We start from the raw sequence: 26910 nt of genomic DNA on the forward strand, positions 1-26910 counted from the left end.
ACTTCCATCTTCTACCTTCCTAACTTCTACTTGCAGCAGGCAGCAGAAGGGTTAAAACTGAACCTGAGACCATTTTCTTCTCTTCCATCCCCTAAATTAAATCACTTGTATCCCGAAAAGCAACCCGCACACTAACTTGTGGTTTTACAGAGAAACTGGGATGGATTGGGAGACTGGGGTCACGACAAAGTTACTGCTGGAAATTAAACCAGGGCAATCCAGCGCTCGCTGGGTTGGTTTTTACTTCCTGCACAGGGGGACAGTGAGGTTTGGACGCCGCCAGAGCAGCTGGTGCTGTGCTGGGGGACTGGCACGGGGCAGTGCGGAGCATTTCCAAAGCACAGGTGGGTTTGCAGCGAGGCCCTGGTGCTTCGGGTCAACGAAATACAGAACCGTGGGAGGACTCCCCTCTTCAAACCCGGCCTGCGGGAACGGCTGTGGTCCCCTGAGCATCCCACGAAGCCCAGCTGAAAGCCCTGACTGGTCCCAGCAATGCTGCAGCACTGGGGGCCAGCCTGGGACGAGAGGTGGGCGGCTGCACTTGGGCAGCTTTTTAAACGGCGACTCGTTCACCTTACATCAGTCACTTCGAGGTGGCAATGGAGGACGCAAAATGAACAGAGAAAGACCAAATTTTGCAAAATACATATATTTTAAAATTTGAACCCGGTACAGTTCGCACTTATTGCGTGAATGACATGCAGGTGAACACTATAAAAGATAAAAATACTTGTGCACATATTTTATAAATCCAAGCATTTATAGATGATTTATAAAATTTTCATAGCACAAAATAGCTGCGATGCAGAACAGGAATGTTACACAGAAACCTGCATGAACGTCCCTGACAAACCGGGCCTTTCCTGGGGCCAACTGATCTCACCCCATGGCTCATACTCAGCTTGCTGTCAAGTTTTTCCCCAATTCTGGTCCCCTCCCCCGGGATGTGGCGCCTCCGCGGGGTCTCAGCTCTGCCGCGCAGCTGTACAGCCCAGAGCAGCCTCCAAATGAGGGGGTTCAGGGCCCGTGGGGTGCGGGGGAAGGGAGACTGGGGACAGGAGCCCTTGGTTTCGATGGCCGGAGCCCTGCACTCCCCCGAGCGCACGTGTCCCGCTGAAAAACGTGTTGAAGCTGCTCGCATGCATGCGTAAAGAGAGATGCGTCCACCCAGCCTGATTTAAAATCATTCATCCAAATCTAAAAATTATAACAATTTCCGCCTGCATTTTTTTTTGGAGGGTACTGACCTGGTTTTAAAATCTCATGGCTCTTTCATGCACACGCCTCCCCCTCAGACAAAACTCCCAGCTGCCTTTTTGGAACTTGATTCTATTTCTCCAAGCGCTCAGCTGATGGCAAAGCACCTCCTCTCTTTTCTTCAGGTTAATTTTCCAGGCATCGCCGGTGAAAAAGCTGGCTTTTACGTGCACTCTGCCGGGAAAGGCACCGGGGCCACACTCCAAGCTCCACGGCCACAGCCCGTTACATTTTTCCAGCCAAGCTGACCACAGTCACCGCTGTATTTCTCAACAGCTCATGGGTCCAGCAGCAGATAGATATATATATATAATTTTTTTTTAAATAAGCAGCCTGAGTTACAGCGACGGCCCTGCTATGAACACTCCTCCACTGCTGTTCTACAAGGTATCGCAAGATGCACGGAAGACCGACTGTAACGAAAGTGATGGCATCTTCGCGTCACCGCACGTTGCAGTCACTGGAGTCGCCGTCAGCTCCTTCCACAACACGGTTTGAGGACACCGCTTGTCGCCCCTGCGCACAGGAAGGGCTTTGTCCCGTCTCCCAGACAGGGGAGCTAAATCAGAGTGAAACGGTTTGAGCACAAGCCTCAGCATCGCGGTGACAACTCTGCTTTCAGCATCTTTCCGGGGACACTTTCTTATGACTATTCAAGGTTAATTGTTATCAATCACTTTAAATGTTCTGTGTTGCATTTTTCCTTTTTCTGTTTTACTTTTTTGTTTGGATTTTTTGCAGCGGGTAAAACCATACACACAGAACCAGCCAGGTGCGGCAGTGCTGTCAGAAGACGCTACGACAAGCGACAAGCACGAGGATCACCACGTTTCCTTAGGGAAATGACAGCCATATCCAAGCGCGGCCGGCTGGCTCCAATCTCTGCCGATGCCGGCTGCTGCAGAAACCTGCTGTCGCGGCCGGTGGGACGCTCCCACCGAAGCCTGACAGCGGGAAGGTGCCAGCGCTTGACGAGCCTCCACCCCCACCCATCGCCACATCACCTTCCGTCCTCTGCCGGTCCTCCTCCGCCCCGGGGACAGCAGAGTGCAGAGCTTTTGGCTGGTTGCCTCTTCCCCTGCCCCACCAGCCGCTCGCTTGCCCCCGTGCCCCAAACACGAGCCCTTCCTTGCCTCGCTCTCCTTCGGCAGGAGGAACCCCGCAGCCAGGCAGGCAACTTCGGAGCCCACGGAGCCCCCGGGGCGGGCATCCCACAGGCACAGCCACACTTCCCTGCACCCCGCTGCCACCGCTCCGGCAGGGATTTTGGCTTTGTACTCTGTGCTTGTCACCTGTAGTTGTCTGGGGCGGGGGTCTCCAATTACGGGACACAGCGGGGTCCGTGATTTCTATCCCCAGGTTATTTGTGTAGGGTGATTCCCAGGACTCTTCCGAATCGGGTATTTTAGGCCAGTGCAGAAAGGCACAAAACACTTTTTGGTCAAGTTAGCAGCCTCAACGGGCTCATCGCATCTCCGAAGCGGTGGTGCCGTACGTTGCTCTGTAAGGAAGGCGCTGCGCTCACATCAACCCCAACAGCTCGTGCAGCAGCGGCACGAGCACGGTAGCGCTGAAGCCGACTGAGGAGTACGTTATAAATTTATATGGCACTTCCACTTCCAGTCGTCGTCGGGCTTTCAGGTCGTCAACGGGAAACTTGTAGCGGTAACCCAGCAGGCCCAGGACCACGTTCTTCATGAGTTGGCGCGTCAGCAGAACAACAAGGATCCCTACGAAGAACCTGGCTAGCATGAGCACTGCTATTTTACCGGTGAGCAGAGGAAATCCCAGCTGAAAATCAGCGCTGGTGTCGGCCGGCACGGCGTACTGGTTATTTAACCAAAACCCCACCGTTGCTCCAGCTCCTGCTCCTAAGATAGTAGTGGTGTCTCCCCTGGTAGGGCTGTAGTATTCTAGTTTGGGGTAGTTGTAACATAAGACGAGAGGCACAACGATGGAAACCAGCGGACAGAAGGGACTGGTTAACAGGAAGTCATCTATGGCGTCCCAGGCGGGATACAAGAGCACGAGCAGCACAGCCGAAATCAGCGCCCCACCGATGACGTCCTGCAAAGAGATCACGTTTAACAGCTTGGTGAGACCTGGAAGGCTATGAGAAGACAGTGGTATTTGCATTTGTGAGGGCACAGCGGTGGAGGAACACCCTGAATTCACACATGGTGACAACCTGACGCCTGCGCTGAGCAAAACGTGACCACCTGTGACCCCAACCTAAGCCTTGGCCACGTGCACGCATCTACTGGCCCGTATTTTTCCCCTGAGTACGTGAGGTTCTTCCCCTCACCCGCTTTCACGTTTTAAGGCCACTCTCCATCTGCTACCTCCACAGACGCGGTGCGCGTGCCGTGCTCCCCGCCGACCGCAGCGAGAGGTAGGCGCCGCCGGGCAGGAATACGTCGAGAAGAAATTTCTTGCCCAAGCCCCCGAAATCCAGCTTGTAGTTAAACGCCCAAGGCAAGTGCGTAGTTACAACCTAATTTATTAACAGAAGCAAATGAGGTGTTTTGAGAACTTGATCGCTGTTGTCCACAAGGCTGGGAAGGGAGACGAGCTCACTCCTCACAAAAGCGATCTGCATTAGATCAGCCAGATAAAAAGCAATGTAACGAGTTTCCCCGTGCTGCTCTCCCGATGGCACTATGGAGGCGGCAGAATTCGTACTCCAACCACAAAGTTCCCTGCAAAAGCTGGAGTTAATCACATACAGAAATGGCCTCTTCTCAAGATTGTATCTTTTTCACCACGTCATGACCGTTGACTGCTACAGTGCTTGGTCACAGCCTAAAATGAATTATTTATAGAATCATAGAATCACGGAATAGTTTGGGTGGGAAGGGACCTTCAAAGCCCACCCAGTCCAACCCCCTGCAAGGAGCAGGGACATCTCCAACCAGATCAGGTTGCTCACAGCCCCGGCCAACCTGGCCTGGAATGTTTCCAGGGATGGGGCACCCACCACCTCTCTGGGCAACCTGGGCCAGTGCTCCACCACCCTCAGCGTAAAAAATTTCTTCCTAATATCTAATCTAAATCTACCTCCCTCTGTTTTGAAACCATTACACCTCATCCTGTCACACCAGGCCCTGCTGAAGAGTCTCTCCCCACCTTTCCTGCAGCCCCCTTTAGGCACTGGGAGGCCGCTCTAAGGTCTCCCCAGAGCCTCCTCTTCTCCAGGCTGAACAGCCCCAGCTCTCTCAGCCTGGCCTCACAGCAGAGCTGCTCCAGCCCTCTCATCATCTGCGTGGCCTCCTCTGGACCCTCTCCAACAGCTCCATGTCCTTCTGATGTTGGGGGCTCCAGAGCTGGACACAGCACTGCAGGTGGGGTCTCATGAGAGCGGAGTAGAGGGGCAGAATCCCCTCCCTCGACCTGCTGGCCACGCTGCTGGGGATGCAGCCCAGGATGTGGTTGGCCTTCTGGGGTACAAGGGCGCATTGCCAGCTCATGTTGAGCTTCTCGTCCACCAGCACTCCCAACATCTCAACACCCGCTCCACGTGTGACTAAGGGGTGAAATTCAAAAGCTGTTCATGTGCTTTTCTGTGCCAATTGAAGACGTTTAACCAAACGTTAACATTCCCCTAACAAAAGCTTTGCTCAGATCTACCCAGCCGACTCCAGTGGTTCCTGGTCGGGGCGCAGACACCCTCTGCTTACAAACCTGACGAAAGTTTTCTGAATTTTATTATCCTCCCGCTCTCCCCACCACAGTAACACGGCCCCTGTAGTTTCCAACCAGCTCTGCTCCCAACCAGTGGCTCAGACCAAAGTGGGAGCATGAGGTGACCCATCAGGCTGGGGGAAGAAAATACTTTCTACACCACTAATAAGTAAAATTAAAAATATAGATCTTTTAAAAGTAGTGTTTATTTCATACTTATCTCATCCTTTTTTGATTTTTATGTTTCTGTATATTTTATAGTGTATTTATCAGTATAGTAATATATGTATGGTGTGCAGAATTCATTATTTCCCCCCCTCACCTGTTAAACTAAGGAGGAGCTGAGCAGAGAAGGGATGGCGCTGATTTCTGGGAGAAAAACTGCTTTTCTGGACTCTACTGTGCACCCCAGAGCAGGACCCGAGCTTTTCCTGGTGGCGGAGCCGCTGTTAACGCTCCCGGGAAGCGCGTTCTCGCCTGTCTGCCTGTGTAAACAGATTGCCCTCTCGCCAAACCCGCAATTAGAAAGGAATTTTTAAATGAGGACAGGCACTAATTTTGCTCAAGGTGCAGCACTACTGGCAAAGCATAAAACCTCCCATTTTCCTGCTGGGGTGCTCCAGCTCCCTCAGCATAGAGAAGTCCTCCATGGGCTCCGTCCCTCCCAAAAAGCCCCACCGCCACCACGCAGCTCCTGTGGATTTTAACTACAGAGCTCTCATTTTGCTTCACAGGTTTCTAACCCTGCAAGTCCTTCACGTTGTTTTCCTGTGCTACGGGTACATAAAGAAAAACAACTGGGGTAAACACCCAGAATGGCTGGGATGCAGGACTGGGACGTTTCAAAATCCTTTGTGCCCGTCCCTGAGGCCACGGACAGCGGCACGGCGGCTGCCACTCTCACACCAGGCTGGTTTTTTTGTTTCACGAGGTTCTTAGAGCACGATTTGTTTTCGGATTGCAAAAGCTTTTTGAGGGTAAGACCCTTCTATGCTCTTCCCACTGAAATGATGGTTGGAGAGACAAACACTCCCAGGATATCGAACCAGCGCCCCAAACACAGTGGCACTCGAGAATCTTCCCTGCTACTGCCACAATCAAAGCACAAATAACATTTTTCTATTTTTCTATATTTTTCTATTCTGTCTTGCATTTGGTCACTTATTACCTGAATTCCCCTCGCGCTTTCATTGACCGTGTGAGGCTCTACTCGCTCTCCCAAACAGAAATCCCTAATTTGCTTTCCACTCCTATCAGTTACTGCTCCACCCCACGAGGACTGTACAGCCACGGTGCGTAAACTGATGCCGATACGCTGTTTGTTTATCAGCTTTAAAATATTTAAGATGATTTCAGGATTCACAGGGTCAAAAAAAGGGAGATACACCAGAGCTTCGGCTACGGCTGTCGCAAAGCACGGCGCAACCGCCTTGCCACTCCTTCTCCCGTTCCTCAAACGGGAACAATTCAGTTACGCTCAGTCGATGGGCGTATTTTACCCATTCACTTGCTTTCCTAAAATATTACGATGGCTTAATCCACAATTATACTTTGGTATTCATTTTCTATTAGGACTTCAGCACTTCCATTAGGGAGGCTGTTTCGGCTGAGCGGCCCTGCAGCATCTCGGGCAGCTCAGGGCAGTCCCTCGAAGCGTGCCAAACGGGCTCAGAACCACCCTTCTTCTCCGAAAGGACCCGTGGGTTCGCCGCAGGTGGGCCGGACGGCGCTGCACAGAGCGGGGCCAGATTTGGGCAAGTGCGATCATCCCCAGCGGCGTCCCCACTGCGGGATGAAGACGCCACCAAAGTACGTTTGCCCTTCTGAAAGGGCAAACTCTGCTCAGAGTTCAACTAAGGAGCTTTTTTTATTTTAAAGCCCTTTTTTATCGTGTCAAAGGCACAAAGGACTTTTTCTTCTTTACCCCAAAATCCAGCTAAATTTAGAGGAGCCTTTCATTATGATGGACCAGCAAGGGAAGTATGCGAGGAATTTTTACTGACTGACTTAAGGTCACCAGCGCAGAAAGGGTGTCTCCAGCTGCGATTTAAGATATTGTTCTGACCCACTAGGTCTGGAAGGGAAGGTCAAGCTATATTTTATCGATAACCCTGATCTCATAAGGGTTACATTCATCAAGCCTCCTTATTATAACAAACGTAAATACTACTTAGTGAAAAAAACGCAAATATTTATGCATACGCAAGTCACAAACAATCCAAAGTTGCAGATATTCTATGATTATTTTCAGACAAAAGATTTGTGCATCTAAACCCTTTGCGAATGAGTTTCCTACCAGCCAAAAACCTGAAGCTTGTCATAATATTTTTTGGAAGTGCCGCGTCCCTGCGCGGTGACAGGAGACAGGCTGTCCCCCCCAGTCCCCCCAGGGCAGCTCACTCGTGTTTTACCGTCTCTGTCGCTCTCCGCCGTGACTCACCCGGCTCTACTCCTTCCCCGGCACTCCCAGGCTAAACCAGCCCCGCGTATTTCTCGCTGACAACAGTGATACTATTGCACAAAAAGGCTTTGCTAAGGAGCAGCGGCGGTTGCCCAAGCGCGTTCCTGGCAATTAAAATTTCCAAACAGAGAACGACAGATTCGGCTGCCACACCGACCTCACCCGGCTCCTCAACCCACGCACGCCGCGGCTTCCCTGACGGTATAAATAATTCCCCTGCGGATTCAAGTAGCGATAGCCTGGGGGTTTCCTCATAGCTGCCTTTGAACCTACAGCCTCAAATTTAGTGGCGTGACTCCTGTATTCCTGCAGCGGCACGGCCAAGGCAGGACGCGCATCGCTTGGAGAGTGGGAGATGGGAATTGCTGCAGGTAAGCAGAGCCGGAGGCACGACCGGCACGGGGCGTCCTTACCAGGACCGTGTGCATCCCGGTGTAGAGCCTGCTGAGACACACCAGCATGGAAAACACAAACGCTGCTACCAGGCCTAGTTCGAAGGGATACTGCGGAAAGGGGGGAAAAAAATATATAAATAAATAAATACACACACATTACATCATTATCCACTTTAACATCAGCCTATATCCGAAATAAAACACCCAAGCAGCTGGATCTCACGCTGGGAAGCGGCTCCTGAGCTGGACTTTCCCAGAAGGATTAACGTGACCCGAGAGGAGACCTCACATCAGCCAAAGTGCAATCTTGCTGGAATTTTGTTACCTGCAGTGCCTGCTTTTGCAAAGCCCTAGTCTTAGCGTGGGGAAACCTGGAAAACAGATGGCATTTGCAGAGTTTTTCCCCATGACACCCACCTGCAAAATCCATGTCAGTGCTAAAGGCCTTAGGGAAAAAAAGGCTGAGCTGCAGGCTCAGATCACCCGAGGGGAAGGCGATAGCCGCAGAGCAGGACCAGAAGCGTGATCAATAGTCCTCGAGCAGCAGGCTTAAGGTGGTTTTGCTTAATTCCATCTCTGACATGGAAAGAAGTGTTGAAATAAATCAACATTTAAAAAGGAAAAAAAACCCCACATATCTGGTAAAGAATAAGCTTAACATATTAGCCCTTAATCCACTCATTCAAATCCTGAAACCGAGTGGGCTGGTGGGCTCCTTTCAGTATATAAAAGACATTTTTCTGGGGGGAAAAAAAAAAACCAAAAAACAAAACAAAAACCAAACCCAACCCAAAATATAAATAAATGAAATTAATACACCCAATTAGACACAAAGCCAAGAGGCTGACGACTGACCAGGGTTGTCATAGATCAGTGCAAAAACCCTTCTGCGGAAATTTTAAGCATAACTACTTCTGATCCTCTCCCCTGGCCCCTGAAACAGAGAGCTCCCACCCGGCTGCAGATGTCACTCCCAGTTCAGAAATCGCTATTTTTTGCCTCCGTCCTCTAAGCCTCCGGAGGATTGACGCCCACTTTATCCCCGCCTCAGCAGGCAGCCTGGGAGCTGGTCCAGATTGGTAATTGATGACTAGGGCAGCTTTAGAAGATAGCAGCATAATGTACTGGTAGATTTTTCCTTCTTAATAGAGGCAATTAAATCATTTAATTATTTTACAGCAGCTTTATTGTTTCATAGCAGTTTCCAAGAAGCATGAGACAGCCCATGAGGAGCTGCATGTCCCAGTGGTAGCTTATCAATGCAGGAGGAGGAGAAAGTGCTGCTGACCAGGTCTTTTTGGCAGATCTGGCCTTCCAGGGCTGACAGATATCCCATCTTATGGCTTCTCCTCCCCGTTCCCACCCCGCTGCCAAGCTGCTCCGACCAGTTACCATACAATTACCAGGCACCACCGACCTGCTCACTCATCCCTGCGCCTTGGGCAGGAGCAAAGCCGGCTGCTTCAGGGGTCTCAGCGTTATTCAGAGGTCTGCGTTTCTACGAGTCACAGCCTCAGGACACGGCACCTTTGATCAAGCGGGTGGCCACCTTCTACCCCTGCACACTTGCGGGCACCCCGGCTGCGCTGCGAGCCCTCTTGGTTACATGGGTTTATCTTTGAAATACGCTTGAAGAGGTTGAGAAACACACTTAAATACAGCTAGGAAGCTATTGCTGGAGTGCAGGAAATCCATGTTTCGATTCATAAAATGAAATTTAAATAATCATTGTGGAGAAAGGAGTTTCTGGGAAATAAGTTTGCGTTTCCCAACATGCAGCGTTGGCTTGGCGGGCACAAGGTGAACACAAAATGCTGATGCCGGGGATCTTCCTTCCCTCCACGGTCACCTCATTTGAAAACACAGCCACCCTGCCAAACCACAACAGGGCAGCACAGCCTGCCTGCAGCTCTGAGCGGTGTTTGTGCTAAAGGAAGGAGATTTCCACTAAATTTCTTGTTCTGTCTATTATCAGCCAGCTTCAGGGAAAAATACACATCTGTGGAAATAAATACAGGGCTCCTCTGGAAGCGGCAACAGCTTTGGGTTTGCCTGCTTTCTGTAGCTTGCTGGAAGCAGACACATGCTTTGCTATTTTTTTAATTTTCTTTTTCTACCCCCTACCTTGTACTGGTTCACGGTTGCAATGAAAAAAGAGAAGGAGATTGCGGTAGCGGCCATGGCGTGGGTGGAAGGCATCCCGTACTCCGCGTCCGTCCTCATTTCCAGCTTGACGACAGGTGGCGAGAGGGGCCGAGGCCACTTCAGGATGTCCTTGGAGACCTGGCCTATGTACATCACTATCTGCGGAGAGGAAAGGCTGTCAGTCAGCACGGGCAATCCCCACGCAGCCCACCCAAGAGCCACCTCTACTTCTGTGCTTTTTCCACTACCGCAAGCGCAGAGTTTATCCCCTGAATTATTAAAGGATTTTTCATTATCCCGGTCAGCGAAGGAAGCGCTGTTTTCACTGCACTGTGTTGTAACCTGATCAGATGCAGGACCAAAAGGAGGGTTCTCAACACAGGACACCTCGAGACAGACAGCTGGCTCCCACCCCACGCTGGAGGAGTTCACGTTTCCTCCCTACCCCTCACCATCCCTCTCCTGCAAAGCAAAACAGCTGGAAGAGAAATTTTTCCACCACCACCTTCCCATCACCGCCTTGCCCAGCTGCCTCCCTCCCAGCTCTCCGAGGGCAGCGCCAGCAGCTCCCACTCCACCCAGCGCACAAGGCGCTGCGGGAAGCCCGCTGCGACGCCCCGCCGGGGTGGTTATTAAACAAGAAGCTTGGCATCCTTGGGGAGGCAGCGGAAGGAAAACTGGACAAGCGACATGAAGTACCAGTTCTCCTGCCTGACTCCCCAACAACAAAGGGCTTCTGTGCCCTGCTTGGGACACCGGAGACGTAATCAAGGGCTCCATTAATTAGCTACCAAGCACGGCAACGCTGTGATTTTGGAGGCAAATCTCAGGTCGCTGCGAGGAGTAGCGATGGGAAGCAGAGGCAAAGCTGGCCAGCAGCCCCGAGTGGTGCAGCCCATCCTCAGCACCCCCTTCCCAAGATGGATGCAAAGAAAAATCACCCCAAAATCCCCTGTATTTGCTTTTTATTGTCGTTCTCCTCCCTCTGGATAGCACAGCCAGACATATGCAAAGCAAGCTCTGCAAAACAAAGCAAACTTATTTTCTCCTTTTTTTTTTAAATACAAAAATCAGGTTAACTGACATCTGCTGCGAAAACTCGGTTGCTGCGCGAGACGGCTCGCTGTTCTGCTTCTCACGCTTCCACCAGCAAAGGAAGGGTCTTAAAATAACATCCTTCCCGTGACGGTGTTAGCCACATGCCAGAATGGCAACGCCATCGTCCCCTGCCGCAGTTGTCACTAGCCACGCCGTATCCCGCTCTCTCCCACCAGCCATTTTCAAGTTTTCAACAAAAATTTCAAATTAAAAGAAAAAAAAAAAAAAAAAAAAGAGGCTTCACGTTAAAAGACAGGCGTCAAGAATCACAAATCAGGAGCAGGAAAGAGCAAAAACACCACATTCCTTCATCCAAAGGCTGGAAGAGTGACCGCTGGTGCCCTTGCATCCTTTATCCCCCACCACAGGAATCCCATCGCCGCCCTGTTATCGGCGCCGCCCGCGGCACGCCTGGCTGCTCCCACTTCACCCTGATCCGTGGGGCATAGGGCAGTCGGCAAACACCGTGCAGAACACAAAGGCTCGAGGGACACGTGCCTTCAAGAAACCACCGCCTGGGTTTATTCGGTCAACGCCACCAGTTTCCAAACGGATGCAGGAGCATCTTTGGAAGTTAATTAAATTCCAGGGTTGAAAGCAAAATTACTCTCTCCGCCAAAACAGAAAAACACTGAGGCTACCACTTGTGATACCATCTGAGAAGCAAGGTAGGACGAGCCAGTTTATCAGCAGTCCTCCATAATAACGACTTCCACTTGCAGAAGTATTATTAGCACCAGTGCATAAGAGCGTTGCAAGAAAGGGAAGTGAGTCATCTTTGAAATGAAGGCTACGCTAGGACTCCTCCGACAGTGAAAAACAGACTGAATGTTGGAGGTGGTATGGGTAAGGAAAAACATCAGGTATTCTCACAGCACCTTCCTGGCATTCCAGACTAAATTCTGACCCTGCTATTTTTTAAAAAACATATTGCACAGACACATACAGTAATGAGAGGCGAGACAACCTCCACACAACATGAAGAGGAGTCCAGAATACGTTCACACTGATCCCTACCAGACCTTTGCCTTTAGCTTATCTGGGCACTGCGCACGTGGTTTCACAACGTCCCGGGTTGTTCGGCAGAAGGAGCGGTGGGTGCGGTGAAACATCCTCCATCAGCTGAACTGGCAGGCTTCCCCGAGACAGCGAGAAGCGCACCGTCGCTGAAAGCCACCCAGCAAAGGTGTTGCCCTGGCTCCCCTGCCTCCGCACGTGCTGCGGAGTTGCACTGCAGCTCTCATCTTCTCAGGATGGTGGCATCCGCCTTGGCCAAGCGGCATGTTCTCTCTTAAGCCACATTTCATTATTTCCTGACCTTGTTTCTCTGCCATTCTGCATTTATTCTCCAACAGTTCCAGGAAAGAAAGCAAGCAGCCTGAAAGTTTGGGCCTGTTATCAGCTTTTTTCAGCCTACAAATGAGAAAAATCCCTGTAATAAACATTTCCAGACCTTCAGCGCTTACGGTTCGCAGGGAGACGGAGAGATGAGCATGGAGGACAGGCTAAAGATCAACACCGAGCTAAGCCTCACCTCCGCTTGTTTTGAATTACCTAGTTACATGACACCGAACACCTTTGATGGCCCTGGAAATAAATTTAGCACAGGCAGAAATTACCCCAAGTCTCGACCATAAGGGCTGGGAAGATTTAGGGAGGAAGGAGGGGCTAGGCTCAAACCATACTCATCTGACATTGAAATAAAACCCATTGCAAAAGTCTTCACGTCCGCCCGATGGGCCTCCAGGCCCAAAGCTGAACGTCGGAGAGACGAGGGAACAGCAGACCCCGGAACACTGTGGGAGCAGACACTGTTTGCAGTTGCATAGACATGGCAAAGACAAACCTTGAAGCACATCATTTCTTCACGCTTCGTTGTTCTGTTTGCTTCTTCCCTACGTCACCGACACTTTTTGCCTACCTAGAGTGCAATATCACGGCTCTCGATGCTATCCCTCCGTGTTTATTTCTAGCACAGGCTTTCTTCCACTCTGAGTGATACAGATCAACCAAATTTTCTGCAGTTCCAGTGGAAAATGCTTTGCAGACATCTTCAGCATAAATAATTTTAATTTGCACATTAATAAGTACCTCTGTCTCTGCCCGGGGAATTTGCCTGAACCTGGAGTCTTCCGCTACTAAAGCGACAAAGTCAAAGGCGTGACGGATTGCGGACTCAATGAGCTGGAGAGGATAACGACACAGAAACGCATTTTTCCAACCCCCAGCCCACGACACCAGTATCCAGCTTGGGATTATCTGAATTTCCAGTGCTGTGCAGATGACCGTGAGCCTTCAGAATTAAATACTTACAACAAATGCAAGAAGCATTTAAAAATTACTTGAGTAAAGACTTCTTATTTGTCGTACACACTTTTTCCCCTCTCAAAGGGTTTTTCTGTACTGCTGTAAGCAACTTAAAAACAAGACTTTCCTCAGACTCTGGTGCCTACCAGTACTGCTGGAGCGGCCAGAGGAGTAGCAGTCCTGTACAGCCAAGGCATCACCTCAGGGAAAGGCAAAGCTTTATTGCCACCCTGGGTCAACAGCATTGCAATTCTACTCCATGAACGCAATTAGCGGTTGCTATAGCAGCACAATAGCCTTTTGCTGAGGGTTTCCTCTGACTTTGCCCTGAGTCACGTATGTGGTCCATCTCCAAAAGTACATCCTCACCTGGGGCTTTGCGCTGAGGTAAACAGGACGAATCTACCCCTGCGTTTTAACAGATCTCGCTTTGGTGAACAACGATGAATCAAACCCAAGGCATTGGCGTCCACGCAGGTGCAGGTGCCAATGCGTTTGTCCCAACATCTGCAGCGGTTCCCTCCCCACAGGCATCAGAGTCCCATAAAGTGACCCGGTCCTTGACACCTGCATTGTTTCAATAATTTAAAAAGTGGTTTTGCTCACCTGCAGCTGCTGCCCAACATTTTCAAAGGTTTTTTCCCTCCCTACTCTTGCAATTGCTGTGGGCAGCACTTCTGTGGCACGAAGCAAGAGCTGCACAGAGGTCTGCCACCACAGTGCAGACGCGTGAAGGCACACAGACAAACACAGCCGAGCCACCTCCGCAGGCACGGGACCGGCGCCTCAAGGTGCCGTTTCCCCTGGCAGCTGCCTGGACCCGGAATCTGGCACGTTTTAGGATAAATCTGCTGTTTCGTCTCCAAAACAAACTCTATAACCTGGCTTTAGAAGCCCTGCCCTGCAATAGCATTTGTCTTCTTCCCAGAAAGGAAATTTAAAGTTGGAAAATGATGTTGCTTTTGTTTTCACCACAACCACTCTGTGCTGATAGGAGTGACAGAGCACACTGGGAACGCTGGAAAGAGAGGGGGGGAAAAAATAAGAATGCTCTATTAATAAACTGGCATTTTCAGGAGATTAGTCAAGCAGCAAAGACTGTATCCTGAAAGCGCCAGCTATTTTTTGTGGTTGTCAAGGTGGGCGTGACTTTGATTCACCACACAGAAATTAAACCAAGCACCCAGTCTGCACTGCTTATAATTTTATTCTCAGCAGCTCCAGCTAAGGCTTAAGTGAATAGATGACAACTGTGACTGTGCCCCTCGAGCGTCACTTCGTTCACAGGGAAAGAGGAAGAGTATGTTCTTCTGGAGATGCTCCTCCTACCCCCAAGTCAATGCCAAGAACTAAGATTTTGGTTTCACTGGACCGTGAAAGTCACTGAGTAGCACTGATGGCAGCCCAGGTGGAGGAAGCTCCGCACAGCCCCAGGCACCCCGAGCCTGGGGGGCCCTAGGCCACCCTCTGATCACGTTCTGCTCTCCATCCCCTCCCCGAGTCACCTGGATATTGCCCACATGGGAGCACCTCCTTGAGGCACACGCACCTTACGGGAGAGAGTGGTTGGCTAGGGGAACTCAAGGAGCTGCCGTCTCCAGCATCGTTCTTGTTTTCCAGAAACATCAATCTCATGCTAGCTGCATTAGACACAATGTTTGTTGAGGACTTGGCCAGGTGCAAGGGGACGTTCAAGGTTGCACTGAGGTGGTGAGGTGCTCAAACACTTATTTGAGTTGTCCTGGCCACGATGTGAGCAGCACACTCACAAGGCAGGTCTCTCTCTCCAGCCCAACACAAGCAGTGCCACGCAGCATGCATGTCACGAACAAGGGGCAGCTATCTTGTGGCGAGTTTCAAGAAAAGAAATTTGGTGCCACAGCCTCCTGGTAGCAGGAAAAACTGCTGCCACATTGATCTGGTTTATCACATCACACCTACAACTGGGAAGCTTGTAGTTCTAGTGAAACACAAAAGGCTTTCAATTTAAACTTAAATTATTCTGAGTGAAATTTAGCAGTCTTGAACCGCCATCAGATACACAGCGTTTACCTTCATTCAGTGTCTCAGTTACGAAAGCTTCACCAGCACTTTTTCTTCAAGGCCACATGCAAAATCCTCTTTCAATAAGCACTTTAGCAGCTTGCCCATGGCATTTGCTTTTATGGGCCATTTATTTTTGTATTCTGACATTCTGTAGTTAGTTACATGCCTGAATGCAGTCTTGCATGTTCTTACACACTGTAATATCCAGCACTTTGAAGCATTTGGCTTTCCAGTGACTATGTTTATCAGCCGTTCCCAGTTTGTTTTGGCCAAGTGTTGTAAAAGTACAAAAATGTTTTGGTGAAATGCTGCAAAAAGCACAAAACCTAACAAACACATAAGAACCAATAAACTCAGGGTGTGCTGCAAAGGGCATTTTCACAGCAGCATCCAGGGATTCAATCACCGTCAGTGGCATCATGACTGTAATTTACCAGCAGGTAAATTCCTGCTGGTTATTAAACTCCTGGTTACCCAGAGGCAGAGCTCAGACCTCATGATTCCCAAGTAACCAAGTGCCGACAGCCTTTGGAAAACTGTTCCTCTGAAAAGCAAGATGGGAAACTTAACTGCTGTGGATTCAGACGCTGCTCGCAGGCAGTTATTTCCCTCATTTATCCATAAAGGGACAGGTAAAGCCTACACCTATACTGCGAATCCTTGGAGGAAAGGCACCGTGGCAGCACAGCATGCTGCTTTAAGCTCCCAAAGTGCCTGGATGTCATCACAGCCACCCTTTCCAAGAACCATCCAGCTCAACAGAAAACCACGGGCAGCCAGTTTTGGGAACCCAGGACTGGAGAAGACATCCCAGAGCACCATGTGATAAACCAGATCTGCTGCTGCTGAAACCGCCTCTCTTCATAATTTTTCTCACTGTTCTTCTAGAGCTATTTCACAACCTTCGGCTTCAACCTAGCTTATTTATGATTCTCTTATGCACGTTTCTTCTTGTGACTGACTGTACTTTTATTTTAAGAAGCTCCTTCCTTCCCCTAGTGTTTACAGCCAGCCCCATTCTCTATCTGTCTTCCATTTTGTTCGGGACTTATCTAAGCTTTCAGTCTCTGCTCAGAAAATAGCCTGTTCCCTAATCATCCCTGGCCCCGCTCCAGTTCGAATTTATCTTTCTCCAGTGTGGGTGACTGGCTCTGCAGCAATTATTACAGATAAGATGGCAGGAAGGCCTTGTAAACAGCATTAATACTGCTTTAATTTTTAAGGGAAGAAGCTGCCCTGATTCATCCTCGGACCCTGACTCTGTCGTTTCCAATTTGCAGCAGAAACTCACAGTCCCCGGTAGCACAAGACATGAAGTACCACACTCAGTACCATTTCTGTTTCTCCATCGCCCAAGGGTAAGCCCACTTCTCCCACACAGCGGTCTAACGCCCTTCGTCACGACCGTCCCCGTCAACTGCGTTTTACCTGCTCCCGTACGCCCTGCACCAGGCTCATGAAAATGTCGCTGCTGGCTCGCGGTCTTTCTCCCTGCTGAAGAGCCTCGCGAATTATCTCTCCTCATCCCAAACAGCGTTACAAGGGAACTATTACTGCCTTCTCCCTAGGGCTCTCTGTTCCATACCAACTCCTTTCCCAGCTGGGTATTTAAAACAGCTTCACCTTTACCCCTTGTCAGTATAAAATGCAACTCCACAACTCCACCAGTAACTGGAAAAATATTAATAATCACAGCGTCACATGCTTGAACACTCTAATTAAACCAGTCTGGATCTGGACAGTGCTCGGATGGACTTCTTGCAAGGCAGAGGCACGGCGAGTCTGCAGAAAGGCATATGAGGAGCTCTCAAGAGTCATTTTTTGAGCAATATGCAAACCCAGAAGGCAGCGACTACCAATCAGCATCTGCTGTGGCACATTTCCAGGAGCAGTAGGTGTACTCCTGGCCAAAACCCAGCTCTAATTATACAGTGTCCACCTACTTCTAAATTTCATCTGCAAGTTATTTTTTCATGTTCTCTTTATAAAATGTATTGACTAGGGTGACTGGCACAGAACAACCGATGCTTTCTGTCCAAGACCAGGTGCATTTGAAATGTATGACCCAATTAAAATTGTTTTTATTACTTCTCATGTTATTATTTGGACAAAAGATAGAATATTATTAATCAGAACTAAGTCAAGGAGAAGCTTCACTGTAAAGAAATAAATCTAGATACCACATCCAAGTTTTTAACAAGCTTCAATTTCTTAAATCAGTGTAGATTGACAGCTAAACCTCCAGGGTCTGTCATCTGCCAGAGATGCTTCCTGCCTCCTTCCTTTGTTCTAAAATGGTCTTATTTGGGCAGCAAAGACCTGATCAATACTGAGATGAGCAACGGCAGCAACAAAACAGCCATTCCTAGATTGAAGCGCCTGGTTATCTACTGGTTTTCAGTGCCAGAATGGAAATACATTCTTCTGGACACCCCAATCACATTTGTGAAGGCTGAAGCAATGCTGAAGCCTGTTGATTTCAGACTGCCCTTATAGTAACAAAAAAAAAAAAAAAAAAATCAATGCTTTTAAGTCTGAGCCTTCAACACAGAATCCGATACTTCCCCCCCACCCCCTCAAGTGACTGCAGAAGCATCCTGTTTATTCCTCTGCGGCCTGTGCATCCCCTTCCTATTAGATTTATACTAATTTCAACCAAGCCAGCACTGTATGAAGGAGTTATGCAAATTGGGGTAAGAGAAAGATTTTCTAAAGTGATGAAAAACAATCCTTAAAATACCACGACATATTGGGAAGGAAGCTTTTTCCCCAACTGTTCTCTGGAAACCCTATCAAAAGCAGCTCAATCAGTTATTGGGCTGAAAAAAACAAGTCAGTCCAAGACGTAACAGAGATGAACAGACACCCTACGTCAGCTAACGCCCCTTGCCTCCTCTCTGAGTTGCAACGCCTCTGCTTCCTGAATGCACGAGTTACACGTATAAATAACGTTGCTTTTGTTTGTTGGAAGGGTTATCTTTATATATTCATTTGCTACAGAATTAGCAACAACATGTTTGTAGAAATACTTACAGACCAAACGATTATCATCCTTCTAGACACAGAGTGATCTATGTTCCAGTAGGTAAACGGAAGGAAAGTGATATAAAAAATCTCTTCACCCAAAGCAGCTGAAAACTTGAACAAGTAGTAGTACAAGTAGTTCTTCACAATGTACTTCTGTGTGCAACCCTGCAAATGAAAGGATTTCAGAAAATTTTAGTGAATTAGCAAATGATATTAAACATTTAAGATATTTTAACTGTTACAACAGAGATGAGGCAAACTGCATGAAGACAACAAAAGCAAGATGGAAAGAAGTTGCATCCACTCACCTATCATAGAAAAAAACCCACAGACTCCGCTCTGGTGCGACCCTACCTGCAGCACTGCGTCCAGCTCTGGAGCCCCCAACATCAGAAGGACATGGACCAGCTGGAGAGGGTCCAGAGGAGGCCACGAAGATAATCAGAGGGCTGGAGCACCTCTCCTGTGAGGCCAGGCTGAGAGAGCTGGGCTGTTCAGCCTGGAGAAGAGGAGGCTCCGGGGAGACCTGAGAGCGGCCTTCCAGTGCCTAAAGGGGGCTGCAGGAAAGATGGGGAGAGACTCTTCAGCAGGGCCTGGTGTGACAGGATGAGGGGTAATGGTTTCAAAAATAGAGGGAGGTAGATTCAGATTAGACTTCAGGAATAAATTTTTTACACTGAGGGTGGTGGAGCACTGGCCCAGGTTGCCCAGAGAGGCGGTGGATGCCCCATCCCTGGAAACATTCCAGGCCAGGTTGGCCGGGGCTGTGAGCAACCTGATCTGGTTGGAGATGTCCCTGCTCCTGGCAGGGGGGTTGGACTGGGTGGGCTTTAAGGGTCCCTTCCAACCCAAACTATGATTAGTAATAGAGGTCACAGATGAGCTACTGGCATCCCTTTAAGATAACCCAGCAGCATGCCAAATGACACAGCAAGCAGCCTAAGTGTCTCAAGCCTCATATGCTAATTAGAAAACACGCCCAGAGCAATTAGCAACTCTGATGCATCCATCTGAGATTCTGAAACTGTATTTGGCCATACTTACATTGCCCCAGAGAAAGCCCTCCTCTGGCATCGCTAATGCCTCAATTAGCACCAATCTCCAATATATTAGGAATGATGTGCTCACGTATTTTAGATCAAAGATGATCAGACATATCCCTAAGGTAATTCTTTTATACTTGGAACCTTGTGGGATGAGGGATATTTTCTAATTCCAGTAATCTGGTGGGGGGGGGGGGGATGATCAATTTCTAAAAGAAATCTGGAGTTAAAAAGTATTTCCAGGCAGAAGGCAAGGCAAGGCCAACTCCTTCCACATAATTCTTAAAATCTTTTATTTTCTTTCTTCTTTTCCTTTTCTCTGAGAAAGCACCTCCCAACTTGTTTGAGTTGTCTATTTGGTTGGTTTTTTTAACACTTTTTTTTTTTTTAAGCACTACACCAGCAGCTGTGGACAGGCCAAGATGTGAGGCAGGGGACAAACAGATCACGCCTGTGACACGCGATGGTGACAGCCACACATCTGATGCAGAAGCAAGGCAATCACTGCAGGAGAAGCAACAACAGGCGCCCAGCACGCTGCAGTTAAAACACCTCAGTTCATCTCCGAATACTTCATATTTTAATCTTCAGATTGTTTTCCCTTCCACTCTGATTAGTACTCAGGAGGAAAACCGAATTACAGGTTATCTTTCTGTACACTGCTCTTGAAGTAACATAATTATCCCTCCTTCCTTCTGTTGAAGAACACACCTGCACCACTTCATTTGTTTCGCAGGCTGTTTTCAGAATATCATGCCACCACTGCCCCATGCTCAACCTGTGAACTCCTCTAATAATTTCTCCCCCACGAAAGCGCTACCAAGCCTACTGTTTCCCATCATGTAGGTGAGTATTTATTACACCTGCTTGTTCAGTAGGTAACTGCACCTATTGGATAAAGTCAGTTTTCAACCATACCTTCAACTTGACAGGACTATTTGGGTTCTGCTCCCATCCTCCAGCCCACTCGCAGCTGCTCCTGAATTCATCTCACAGGTAGCATGCCTCCCACACCTATGTCTCCAGCTAGTTACTTCCACTTACGTAATAAATAAAACGTGTTCTGAAGAGCCTCTGTACTCATCGCTTTCCATCAAAAGGCGTTCTTCGTGGCGTTCAAACTTGCAGGCCATTCAACTTCATAGATTCCGGTCTTCACAGATGTCTGGAGAGTTGACACCCATGATTCCTACCAGCTCACATGCTTTGGAGCTTGTGCTAGTTGCTAATAAAAAGGCAAGATCATCTGATCTTCTCCACATCTTCTCCATATGTTTCAGCCCTTTTCTTCCAATATCATTCAGAGAAACCCAAAGAGGTCTACCTTTCACCATGGTCTTCAGACTTGTGAGCAAACACCCATACAGACATCCCTGATACTGAGGGTAACCTTCTCTTTACAGAAGGTTGTCCCTCTCATGGCCATTCCAAGTTCATAGAATCATAGAATGGTTTGGGTGGGAAGGGACTTTCAAAGCCCACCCAGTCCAACCCCCTGCAAGGAGCAGGGACATCTCCAACCAGATCAGGTTGCTCAGAGCCCTGGCCAACCTGGCCTGGAATGTTTCCAGGGATGGGGAACCTCTCCATCCACCACCTCTCTGGGCAACCTGGGCCAGTGTTCTATCATAACTCCTCAGGCATCCAGCTCTTACACTTTTGTTTTCACTGATGAGCATCAACAGCCGTGTCCTGCCAAGAAAGCTGAACATCAGCAGCTTAAGTAGGGCTGCGTGCATCTATTTCTCAATGAGCACCACAAAGGCAGCTCATCTCCTGGCATCCAGAGGTTTGGCAGGTTGGATGCTATTGTTCCAGGTGCCCTCGACAAAAGTAGTGGGTGAGCTTCCCATGAGCTTCAGCGTCCTCCTACGTTCCAGGAAGGACTGGCTGATTTGTGCAATAAGGAAGTAAGAGGGCAAGAGAGGGAAGGGCAGAAGGAAAAGGCTTCAGTGGGAGAACAGGTTTGTTTAATTGCATTTTAATTTGTGAGAATTAGATTGCAATTTTGTGAGGTGCACCATGGAGCCTACGCCTGAAAGTGTCTGAGGAAGTCATTTGAAAGGTTTGGTTGCTGCAATGTCTGTGGATAGAAGGGGGAAAAACTCAAGTTAAGACACAAAGAAAGTAAATTACAGACGGCTCAGAAGGACACAGAGATAGAAAAAAAAACCACTCTGAAATTCAATCATATTTCACATCTTCAAAGGCTGAGTGTTACTAAAAGTGTTTTTGGATAGAAGAAGGATGCGTCACACAACAGCTTTCAAGCTGCACAGCATTAGATGGCCACTCCGCCCACACACCAGCTCCCTGCGAGCACCACCACCTCTTACTTCTGACTTCCTGCCAAAACAGATGAGTCAGAGCGTTACTAGGACCTGCAGAGCTGCTGGATACCCAGGCTGCTCCCCAGAGATCCAGAGCAGTGGGAAGCCCTTCAGCTCACTTTTTTCCCCCCCAGCACACCAGGTTTGAGGAGCTCCCAGCTGATGGGAGAAATTATAGTTTCCCCAGCAGACAGTTCCCAGGATTCAAGTCAAAGAGCAGGGTTTTTTTTTTTAAGGTAGTGCTGAGTAAGGCTTCAGGTTAACTATCGTTGCAAATATGCCGGTGCCAGGTAGACATCCTCCTGGAAGGCAGTGACCACTGTAAATGGGAAGAGACATGTTGTTCAAGTTGAGAGGCATGCTGGAGGACACCTCAGCAGCCAGCCAGTCCCTGGGAACGAGAGTCAGAGATAAGATGTTCTCAATTCACTTGCTGCCTCATTATTGGTTGCAATTAGTGGACGCCATGCCCATGTCAGCTCTGTTTCCAATGGGGAAACGCATAAGGAGACCAACGGGTGACCCAATGTCACCAACAAGCGCAGTTCAAGCAGACTGTCAGGCTCTCTCACACCCCTGAACAAGTCACTCTGCAGCTGGAGCCCCCTCGGTATCCCGGCAGCCTCTGCGTGCCAGCACGGCTCGGCACACGCTTGCACGGCTTAACAGCTCAGTCTGCGCCAGTTCACCACTCACCCCGGCACCTCACAGGTAGGGGCGGACACTGGCATCGCAGCCACCCTGCTACACACACCCCCTTCTCCTCCCTAGACCCCTCTTACACTGTTTTACTTATTCTGTCCTCTGCTTCATGCCATAGATCCTCATCCACACGCAGAGCACATACACAAGGTCAAGTAAAAGACATTCCTATCCAAAGGAATTTTCTGGGGAGAACAGATTTTCCCTGGCTCTTCGCCCTTTACACCTACCCCTGTTCTCCAGAGACTCAAAGGACAGCTGATGAGCTTTTATACTTCTGGTTGGTATCGGAACTACCGGCCTAAGACACCCATCAGAATTATAAAACAGGAAGCGGGTCACCTCCGAGTACTGGGATTAGTCCTAGGATCCCGACAGCTCCTCACTACGAGGTCCAGCAGCCTACAAAAAGATTATTCCAGCTGTGAGCCAGGAAGCGCTGAGTCACAAAGCACCTAATCCTCAGCATAACTACTCCGGCTTGCGGCGCAGCCCCTCGCATTCACCCTGCACCGCCAGCTCCCTCGGCTGCCACACTGGGTAGGGGAGAGCTGAACACGAAGTACCAGAGCTACAGGAGTGACACTGAGGAACGTGAGCCTCGTGCTCAGCCTATCAAAATAAGAAACTGGATCTCATGTTTCCTCCAGCTGCAGCACCAGACTGAGGAACTTCCAAAAGCACAGCTATGTTCCTTGGGAGGACAAAGTGCTAGCACTCGAGGCAGAAATGCCTTGCTGCCAGCTCTCCTAATGGTGCTCGTGGGCTTTTCTCACAAGGGTTTGTCTCACCTGCCCAACCTACTTCAGCTACTCTCAACTCACTGCTGCACGGAAAGGGAAACAACGTGAAACTGAGTAAGTCAGCAATATGATTTTAAAAGGAAAAGCAAGGCTCAGAAGCTGACGCAAAAATCTATTGCAAGGGAACGCCACAGAAGAGAGACTCAAGCTCTAAAGCAAGTCTACCTCAACTTACCAGACATCCCATCGCAGCAAAAGCAGTGCTGTCATCTGTGTCTTACCATAATTAACTACATTTTTGGAGACTGCAATACATCCAGAACACATGTGTAGTTTTTACCTACCCTCTCCGCTCCTGTTACCATCACCCTGCTGTCATCCTGCTTCTTAGCCTCCTCACCTAAGGCAGAGCAAGAACTAAACGTGATCTGGCAGTTTGTAAACACTACACCAGTCCGGAGCAGTTCTGACAGTTAAGGTGTAACTACAGAGTAAATACGAACTGTATTCTTTCAAAGCCAGAAAGACAGATCTCAAGAGATGATAAAGCATCTGGAAAAAAGACGACTGGAGAAAAGCAAACAAATCTCCACAGAGAACTTTGAGTAAAAGATTTGTTTTTTTCCTTTGTTCCCTTTAATTCAGGTTACCAATTTCAGGAGAAAAAAAAAAAATCCACTGGGAGGTTACAGATTAGCAGAGCTCTACTTTTTAAATATACCTAACATTGGCCACTCACTAAAACACTGGACAAGTCTTCAGAAAGTTAGCCAGTTTTTTTAAGTGTGCAACTCAAGGACTTCATACAGAACATCAAGAAAAAGACACCTTCCAAGCAGTTTCAGAAAGAAATTCCCCATGAAACAAACTAATATTAGAAAGGAGTGCAGAAAACAAAGAGACAGGATAATTACAAAAAGTTACAGTCTTGTCTTCCATAGTAATAAAGCCCAAGTTCCTTCACTAAAAGCCCATGGATCCAAGCCAGGGCATAAATCCAGCCAGCGTGCTGGACTAGCACCTCTGACATCCAACTTCTCACTTGAGGTGTTAAAAAGCGTTTCTAACTGATCTGGTAACCACAGGGACATCAAGGACACGGGCTAGGAAACGTGATTCAATATTTAAGAAACATACACAGCCCTCATATACATCTAAGCATTTCATTCCTTGTCCTCTTTTCAAAGGTAGAACTTACCAATTGTCCAAGAACTTACGTAGAACCTGAAAAACTTCAGGACTATTGCGCCGTGGCAGTGAAGACAAAGTAATACAAAAGTTACTACCTCATAGAAACCTTTTGCCCTCCTAACACAAACTTTGAAACTCCCAAGCTTCAGGAAGGGATGCTCAAGCTGAGCACAGAGCCATTCAAGGTCACCAGGAGTGAGATGCAGGGACAGCGCTAAAGCACCTTTCTGCAAACGCCGGCAGCTAAGAGCAAGAAAATACTGTTGTCTATAGGGAGTTTATGGCCAAGGACTTCGACACACGTATTAGACTCCACAACCCGCTAGGCTCCTAAATCTGCTTCTTTATGGATACATCAGTGCAACCCCAGTTCACCTAGCAACGGAGCAGTGAGGATGGTTTTTGGCATAAGGAAGAGCCAAATTAACTTTCTGCACCTCCTGGCAGGTTGCAGAGGACCCTTTTTTTTATATATAAATGGATTTTCACAGAGGCAGAGTGTCTGTCTTTATAATTCTAGCACTTCATTGAAACATCACCCAAGCCATTCCTCCGATCTCCATTTTCTTTGGGTTTGAACCCAGCTCCCACACGTTTCAGAAGTGAGTGTTCTAATTACGCGGCAACAAACCCTTCTGCTTTTATCTGCAGGTCTTTGCAGTCTCACCCGCGCCATATTCACCTTTCACCTAAAGGCAGCCCTGTCTTACTTTGCGCAACTCGAAACAATTGCTCCGGGTGAAGCGAATGGGATTTTAGTATCAACGCCGTCACGTAAGCAAGCAGCGAAAACAAATCTTTCTGCGAGTTAGCTGCAGAATTTCCTTAAAATAGAGTTGACTGATGTTTGTTGAAAAGAGTGAAGGACCACCCTGCTTTATCTTCTAACTGAGAAAGAGTCAAGCAGCAGCTGACGAAGAATTTTAGACACTCGAAGTGGAAATCCAAGAGGTGGATGTAGAACTGGGGAGGGTGAAGCAGTACGAGAGCCGTGCCTGCATTTATTTTGTGGGTAGTGTTTGGAAGGCCGTTACCACATCTCCATCCTGAAAGGCACCAGAGTGACCTGGTAATGAATTTGGGGTAAGAGAATGAGCGAGTCACCCAGCCCGTAGGCCTCGGCCGCACCGGGCCCTGCCCCGCTCCCCTCAGCCGCCCAGGTGGGGCTCGGCCGCGGCCTGCTGAGCCCGGGGGTGGGGGAGCGCGGCTCCCTCCCTCCCTCCCTCCCAACGGCCGCGGGCCCGGCCTCAGCCCACGCGGGACCGGTCGGAAAGGCGTGGGTCAGGGAGACGGGGCAGGGAGAGCCAGGCCGAAGGGCCGGCCGGCGGGAAAGCGCGCAGACAGGGCGAGGCAGCGCCGCCGCAGAGTCCCCCCCCCGCCCCCACGCCGGCAGGCCCCTGCGGCGCCGCCAGCCACGGCGAAGGTATGCGGAGACTCCCCCGCACCGCACCCCACCCCGCGAAACGCCTCCACGGCGGAGCCGGGCAGGCGGCGGAATGCGGGGAGAAGCCGCGGGAGGGGAGCGGGGGCGGCTCTGCCGAGTCACGGCCGGGCTCCGCCGCACTCACCTGCGGGCCGCGGCCGCTCCGCACCCCGTTGGGGAAGCCGCGGCCGGGGGCTGCCGAGCGGTACTGCGCGCCGTTACAGGCGCCGCGGTCCCGGGCCCCCTCCGCGGGGTCTCCTCCGCCGCCGCCACCGCTCTCCTCGCCGGCGGGGATGAGCCCGCAGCAGCGCTGGAAGCGCGCAACGGGCTGGGAGCTGCGCAGGGTGCCCAGAACACGGGCCATGCTGCTGCCGTTACCGCACCCCTCCGCGCCGCGCAGCCACGACCCGGCGGCCGCGGGGGCCGCGGGCAGGTGCGTCCGGCCCCGCCCTGCCCCGCCCCGCACAGGTGCGTCCGGCCCCGCCCCCTCCGCCCCGCACAGGTGCGGGGGCTCCGTGCTGGGGCGCCCCCTGGCGGCCGGGCGGGGCGGTCGCCACTCCCCGCACCTTTTTTTTTTTTCCAGGATTGCGTCCAGGTTCTTTTTTTCCTAGAAAACCCTTGAAAAGCAAATCCATGCTCTTTTGCTTTTTCAAAGGGTCGGTTTGTCCCCGTGCCACCGCTCACGTTGGCTGTGGGAGATGCTCGCCCAGCTGCTCTCCAGCTGGCAGGGTCACCTCCTCATCCGGCCCCAGCGCAAGCCAGGCCGCCTCCATGGCCGTGGGCAGCATGGCCTCTTTTATCTTTACTGGGAGAACAAGAAACCACCCACGGTAGGAGATGATTGGGTTCAAGACCATCTGGGGAACCTGAAGGTGGCTAACCAATTTGGTGGCCTTCTACAACAGGGTTGTAGCGTTGGTAGACAGGGGACAACCAACTGACATCACCTACCTGGACTTGTGCAAGGCATGTGACACTGTCCCGCACGACATCCTTCTCTCTGAACTGAAGAGACATGGGTTTGATGGATGGACCACTCCGTGGATAAGGAGTTGGCTGGA

General features: G+C 49.8%; 1 protein-coding gene across 2 annotated transcripts; it reads right to left on the reverse strand.

Annotated features, from left to right (window-relative positions):
- Positions 1-639: 639 nt before the first annotated feature.
- On the reverse strand, positions 640-26910 carry SGPP2 (sphingosine-1-phosphate phosphatase 2). 2 transcript variants are annotated; one of them, XM_086754700.1, is made up of 5 exons: positions 26801-26910; positions 18424-18582; positions 9919-10098; positions 7813-7902; positions 640-3324 (listed from the first exon to the last, which is right to left on the reverse strand). In XM_086754700.1, the coding sequence occupies exons 1-5, from the start codon at positions 26864-26866 to the stop codon at positions 2779-2781; spliced, it is 1041 nt and encodes a 346-aa protein (XP_086610826.1). In that variant the 5' UTR covers positions 26867-26910; the 3' UTR covers positions 640-2778. The 2 variants fall into 2 exon arrangements, with proteins under 2 accessions (XP_086610826.1, XP_086610825.1); XM_086754699.1 differs by lacking the exon at positions 26801-26910 and adding an exon at positions 25995-26213.

The sequence above is a fragment of the Chlamydotis macqueenii genome, chromosome 9 (assembly GCF_036417535.1).
Source record: "Chlamydotis macqueenii isolate bChlMac1 chromosome 9, bChlMac1.mat, whole genome shotgun sequence".
NCBI lineage: Eukaryota > Metazoa > Chordata > Aves > Otidiformes > Otididae > Chlamydotis > Chlamydotis macqueenii.

Coding starts and splice junctions, on each gene's coding strand:
- SGPP2 (XM_086754699.1), bottom strand. CDS start 26,213: ATGGCCCGTGTTCTGGGCACCCTGCGCAGCTCCCAGCCCGTTGCGCGC. Junction 18,583..25,994: donor GGAGCGGCCGCGGCCCGCAG/GTGAGTGCGGCG, acceptor TTTCATTTGCAG/GGTTGCACACAGAAGTACAT. Junction 10,099..18,423: donor GGATGATAATCGTTTGGTCT/GTAAGTATTTCT, acceptor TCCTCTCCGCAG/ATAGTGATGTACATAGGCCA.